Source organism: Tupaia chinensis, unplaced genomic scaffold, assembly GCF_000334495.1.
Source record: "Tupaia chinensis unplaced genomic scaffold, TupChi_1.0 Scaffold000178_1, whole genome shotgun sequence".
NCBI lineage: Eukaryota > Metazoa > Chordata > Mammalia > Scandentia > Tupaiidae > Tupaia > Tupaia belangeri.
In genome coordinates this window covers 414,500-420,438 of record NW_006159653.1, presented here as the reverse complement: position 1 = coordinate 420,438, position 5,939 = coordinate 414,500, and the positions used below count along the sequence as shown (strand labels likewise).

General features: G+C 64.7%; 2 protein-coding genes across 2 annotated transcripts in view; both read left to right on the top strand.

The window, feature by feature from the left end:
- Positions 1 to 4,814, top strand: part of PGAP6 (post-GPI attachment to proteins 6) — a 27,151-nt gene extending 22,337 nt beyond the window's left edge. The window contains exons 5-14 of the mRNA XM_027770997.1: positions 467 to 594; positions 788 to 1,056; positions 1,145 to 1,464; positions 1,822 to 1,912; positions 1,988 to 2,111; positions 2,346 to 2,482; positions 2,738 to 2,916; positions 2,981 to 3,127; positions 4,176 to 4,292; positions 4,518 to 4,814. Coding sequence (XP_027626798.1) covers positions 467 to 594; positions 788 to 1,056; positions 1,145 to 1,464; positions 1,822 to 1,912; positions 1,988 to 2,111; positions 2,346 to 2,482; positions 2,738 to 2,916; positions 2,981 to 3,127; positions 4,176 to 4,292; positions 4,518 to 4,814 — 1,809 coding nt within the window. The remainder of the gene's footprint in view (positions 1 to 466; positions 595 to 787; positions 1,057 to 1,144; positions 1,465 to 1,821; positions 1,913 to 1,987; positions 2,112 to 2,345; positions 2,483 to 2,737; positions 2,917 to 2,980; positions 3,128 to 4,175; positions 4,293 to 4,517) is intronic.
- A 916-nt stretch (positions 4,815 to 5,730) lies between these two features.
- The window catches only part of MRPL28 (mitochondrial ribosomal protein L28), a 2,821-nt gene continuing 2,612 nt past the window's right edge, over positions 5,731 to 5,939 (top strand). The window contains 1 exon segment of the mRNA XM_006146344.3: positions 5,731 to 5,939. This exon segment is cut by the window's right edge and continues 27 nt beyond it. Coding sequence (XP_006146406.1) covers positions 5,880 to 5,939 — 60 coding nt within the window. The 5' untranslated portion in view covers positions 5,731 to 5,879.

Here is a 5,939-nt window from a genome sequence, read left to right as displayed (position 1 = left end):
ACCCCCACGCCTGCTCCCCCACCCCAGGTCAGCTCCCCCACCTTCACGCCTGCTCTGCCACTCCAGGTCTGCTCCTCAATCACCATGCCTGTTCTCCTGACCTGCACACCTGCTCCCCCACCCCCATGTCTGCTCCCCAATCCCCATGCCTGCTCACCACTGCATGCCTGCTCTGCTACCGCACGCCTGCTCCCTGACCCCCACACCTCCCCCCCCCCCCAACCCCCAGCCCTGCTCCCCCACTCCATGCCTGCACCCCACCACCCCTCCTCTCCTGACCTGCACAACTGTTCTCAGACCCCCACAACTGTTCCCCTGACCTCCCCTGCTTCTGGACCCCCCATACCTGCTCCTCCAGTATCTGATGTCTTTTCCTCAGTCCCTCACCTCCTCATGCCTGCTCCCTGGGCCCTTGGACCGCACAGCTGCATCTGTGACCTCACCTCCCCCTGCACCTGTCCTCTAGGGCTTCATTCCCACCTGTGCCTACATCTTCCAGCCTGACATGCTGGTCATGCGAGTGGTCCAGGTCTCAATCATGGAGCCCGATGTACCCCTTCCGCAGACCCTCCTTTCTCACCCCAGCTACCTCAAGTGAGTGGGGCCTTAGGGAGGCCTGGGTCTGTCCAGCAGCCGCAGCCTTTGCAATGGGGCATAGGTGCCACTGGGTCCCACCGCGTGGAGAAAAGGTTGAGCTCTGGGGCCTCGGGGCTGTGCTGGTAAGTGGGGCTGCACTCATGGGAGGGTGGCAGTGTGGAGTCCAAGCAGGCTGCATCTCTTGCTGCAGGGTCTTCATCCCCAAATACACCCGGGAGCTGCGGGTGGAGTTGCAGGACTGCTCCTCCAATGGCAGCCTGGGCTGCCCTGTGCGGCTCACCGTGGGCTCCACCACTCTGCCCAGCAGCTTCCAGAAGGTGCTGTCCTGCACCAGCCCCACCTGGCCCTGCCACCTGCTGCTGTCTTCACCACCCTGGGACCGGTGGCTGCAGGTGACGGCTGAGAGCCTCGTGGGGCCCCATGCATCTGTGGTCTTCAGTGCCGTGGCTGCCCTCACAGGTGGGCTGTGCAGAGAGGGAGTGGAGGGGCTCTGCCTGCTGCTTCGACCCCCAGGCCTTTCCCCAGCAGACCCCCGTCCTCTTGACAGCCTGCAGGCCATGGAGCACGACCTTCCAGCGCCTTCCACAGAGCAGCCTGAACCGGAGCTCTAATGCCTCAGCTGTCCAGCTGTTCCTGGGCCCCAGCCCCCAAGACCTGGGCAGGAGCGGCAGGGTGGGCACTGGCCCCTTCTGCATCCTGAGTTACCCAGTCACAAGGGAGGACATGGATGTGATGTCTGTGCGCTTCCAGCCCCTGGACAGCGTGTCGGTGCCGGTGCATCCAGGCACGCCCTCCATGCTGCAGCTCCGCCTTAACACGGGCATGGACAGTGGGGGCTCCCTCACCATCTCTCTGAGGGCCAACAAGGTATCCCTTCCTGGCAGCCCACCAGGCCTGTTCACAAGTGTCTCGTGGCCTGGGCTCCATGCAGGGCACCGGATGACTTGCCCGGTCCCTCGTGTGCGCCTTTCAGCATGGAGACTGGCCAGGGCAGCCTTCCAGGCCAGAGTGACACAGCAGGAGTGGGCCTGTCCAGGGTCCCTGTTGGCAGGTTCTGGGGCTGTGGAAGTGGCCAGGGTTCGAGGCAGCTCAGGCCTGGGAGGGAAAGGGTTTCAGGCTGACCCTGGGCCAGCAGAGCCTCACTCCAGACAGTGCTGGGATGCAGGGGAGATACCTGGTTGCCACCCTGCAGTTAACCAGGGCTGACCCCACGTGCTCCCTCAGACAGAGATCGCAGAGGGCACCTTGGTAGCAGCCTGTGTGAATGCCGCCTCGGCCTTCCTCACCTTCAGCGTCTCACTCAACTGCACCACAGGTACGGGGCAGGTGGCACCAGCAGGGCCCAGCCAGCCCCTTCGGCCCCTCTGACGGGTCTTCCCACCCACCCCAGCCTTCTTCCAGGGCTACCGCTTGTCCCTGCACGCCTCCTCACACTCGGCCAGTCTCGTCGTCCCCTTCCCTGAGACAGACGACTGGTACCTCTCTCTGCAGCTCCTGTGCCCCGAGAACCCTGGGTGAGTGAGCTCAGGCCTACCACTGGGACCAGCAGGGTCTCCCCAGGTTGGCTGGGAGTGACCCTGCTTCCTGCTGGCTGTGGGGCCCAGCCACGTCCTAGTGTCCCCTTCTCCATCTGGCCCCCACGGCAGCCCTAGTAGGAGTGCCCCTCATCTGGGCTCGGGTGTTTGTCTGTCTGGGAAAGCACTGTCCTCAAGTCTCTGCAGCAGCCTTTCTGTGGCCCTTCCTGGCAGGGGCTGCGAGCGGACGGCAGTCCGCGTGGAGACCACCATGTACCTGGTGCCCTGCCTGAACGACTGCGGCCCCTACGGCCAGTGCCTGCTGCTGCGCAGGCATAGCTACCTGTACGCAGGTTGCAGCTGCAAGGCAGGTGAGGGCCCCAGGCGCCCTGCGCAGCTTGCTGGCCTGAACCCGAGCGTGCTCCCCAGAAGTGTGGGCCTTCTCCCCACCCTGCCCATCCCCTGCCCACACAGGCACGGGCAGCGTCCTGACCTTGGTCTCCGCATCCCTGCCTGCATGCTTGCTCCTGGGTGAGGGAGGGGCTCCCTCATGGGGCCTTGGGTGAGCGCTGGGCCCCAAGGTCCAGAATCCTACTCAGCCTGGCCTGGTGGTGGTGTGTGCCCAGGCTGGCGCGGGTGGAGCTGCACGGACAACAGCACAGCCCAGACCATGGTCCAGCAGCGGGTGGCCACGCTCCTGCTGACCCTCAGCAACCTGGTGTTCCTGGCCCCCATCGCTGTGGCCACACACCGCTCGCTCCTGGTGGAGGCCTCTGTCTACGCCTACACCATGTTCTTCTCCACGGTAGGCCTGGCCCACTCCCAGGGACCTGGGGGGGAGGTCCGGGCCACACTCACTGCCCCCACAGTTCTACCACGCTTGCGACCAGCCGGGAGAGGCGGCGCTGTGTATCCTGGGCTATGACACGCTGCAGTACTGCGACTTCCTGGGCTCCGGGGTATCCACGTGGGTCACCATTCTCTGCATGGCACGGCTGAAGGCCATCCTAAAACATGTGAGTGACTGTGGAGGTGGCTAGGGCTCTGGGGAGGGGCCTCCGAGGGTATGCATTTCCTGTGAAGTGGTGGGGAACTGCTGGAGGACCCCGGGAGGAAGGTGGTGATGGGGTCAGGGAGCCCCCACTGCCTGTTCAGAGCTCCCTGGGCCCATTCAGAGTGGGGCCTGGGTTCAGCCTTCGCTGTGCTCCTGAGCCCCTCGGGCCAAGGGCACTCCAGGGACTTTTGTGGCAGCTGGGCCTGGTTGGTCACCCTGAGCTGTCTTCCCTGTTCTCCCTGGGTTTGCCCTGGGGGCCACAGGTCAGGTCAGGTCTGGTGCTGTCCTGAGGGGTGCCCACAGGGGGGTGGGAAGCGGGGCTCAGAAGTGGCAAGGACCAGCTCAGCTGTGGCCCGGGAGCTTGAACTTGCAGAGAGAACTGTGGTCAGGGGTGTCTGATGGAGACTTAGGGGCAGGAACCATCTCCAGAGAGCAGCTGGGGGGATGTAGGCCACTGTGCTGGGAAACTGCTGGAGGTGCAGGGTGTAGGTTACTATGTGGGTGCAGAGCCATTTCATGTGGTTGTCTGGCTTGTGTGACCGTGTCCTGCTGTGGGACACCACCACCTTTTTTAATTTAAGAGAGATTTTTGCTATATGGTGCGTGCGCTTGCCGGAGAAACAGGAACAGAGAGACAGTAAATGAAAAATCACCACCCGGGGACATGGCCATGCTGCAATCCCTTCTCCTCCTGTCTCCTCTTGGGATCTTGGGCACACATGCACAAGTGCCCAGAGTGAGTTTCAAGGTGTCAGCTCCAAGACTGGCACTGTGGTCAACTATGGGGGAGTCATCTGCTGGTCCCCAGGGACACCAGCTTTCTGTGGCCCAGCGTATCTGCCTCCTCACTACAGAGCGCGGGGGCGGGGGGGGGCACAGCAAAGTGGCAAGCAGCTCCAGGGGTAGGCACAGGTGCTGGGACAGTGGGCACAGAGGTGACCATGTGGCCCAGCCACACAGCCCTCGCTGGAGGTTTCCTTGACTGCTCAGCTGTCCTGTGTCTCGGCCAGGTCCTGTTCCTCCTGGGCACCCTGGTCATCGCCATGTCCTTGCAGCTCGACCGCAGGGGCATCTGGAATATGGTGGGGCCCTGCCTCTTCGCCTTCGTGATCATGGCTTCCATGTGGGTGAGGAGCCAGGTTGACCAGGCACTCCTGCCCAGACTCTGGAGAAGAGCGTTCCCAGCCCTACTCCCGCCCCGGCCGGGGCCTTGTGCCCTTGAGTGCCTCCCCATCCTCCCTTGTGGTTCTGCCTAGACCCGGTGGGCCCGTGCCCACTGCCGGGAGCCCTGGGAGCGGGGAGCCCTGGGAGCGGGGAGCCCTGCCTGTGCTGACGCGTGTGCCCCACCACAGGTGTACCGCTGTGGGCACCGGCGCCAGTGCTACCCCACGACCTGGCAGCGCTGGGCCTTCCACCTCCTGCCTGGCATCGCCATGGCCTCTCTGGGCATTGGCATCTACACCTCCATGATGACCGTCGACAACTACTACTACACACACAGCATCTGGCACATGCTGCTGGCGGGGAGCGTGGCATTGCTGCTGCCGCCCCGCGAGGGGCACGCCGAGCCCTGTGCCTGCTCGCCCAAGTTCCCCTGCCACTACCAGATCTGCAGGAACGACCGGGATGAACTATACACGGTGACGTGACGTGGCCAGATTCCACCAAGGGCCTCTGCCGCCGGGACCAGTAGCGAGGCGGGAACTGTCCCGACTGACTTCCAGCTAAATAAAACTGCCCGAGCGCGTCTGCCACTCTCTGCTCTGCCTGCTGCTCAACTGGGCCCTGGGGGCTTGGGCCTGGCTGCCTGGAGACACCTGGTACCTGCCTGGAGTGGGGTTGGGCTCTGCTGGCCGGGGAGTGCTTAGAGATCCCGAGGGACCCCCCACCCCAATCCCTGTGAGACCCACAGGACAGGGAGACCTAAGCCCACTGCTGGGGCTGGGCGGGCTCCACTCCCCAAACTGCACCCTGGGGCCGCCGCTTCAGGCCGGCGTGAGCAGCCCCGCGCAGCAGGCCCTAGCCTCCTTTCGCCCCATGTGAGGACTGGGGAGCCCCGACTGCAGCCTCCTGGGCCTTGGACCGGCCCCAGGAGCTGGGACTGCTTTTCCCTGGCAGGAGCCCACTCGGGCCTGGGGACCCTGGCTCCTCTTTGGAGCTCGGTCTGTGGGGGACGAAGGCGAGGGGGCTCCCCGCCTCCAGGGCCCGGCAGCCTCTGCCCTCTGGACGTCGGCACTGGCGTCCTACCTGCCAGGACACCAGAGCTGGTGACCTGGAAGGTGACGTGGTCGTTTTGGGGGTGAAAACTAGGACGGCAGGACGTATCCAGTGCTTAGTAGAGCAGCACCCTCTGGTGGTGGCCAAGCCAAACGGGGCTGGGCGTTTTCTCCGCACGCCTGCCCAGGGTACGGAGGGCAGGAGCCGAGAGACCGCGCGCCGCACTTTGCCGACGGTGCCTTGAGCTGATGCAGTATCCACGGCCCCTAAGGACGGGAGAGGGGGCGGGACGAGGGGGAGACGGACAGACCTTTCAGCCAGTCCGCAGCGTAAGTAGGTCTCGGCACGACTTCCGGCTCCGGCGACGCTAGCAGTAGGCGGTGAAGGTGTGAACCGACCGTGCGTCCGTTCCCGAGTGGACCAGGAGTCCGGCCCATGGCCCGGTTGGGGTTCGGTTCGGGCCGCTAGTGACGACCGCCCCGCCCGCAGGCTCCACGATGCCCCTGCACCGGTTCCCCGTGCGCCTCTGGCGGCAGCTGCGGCTGCGGGAGGGCGTC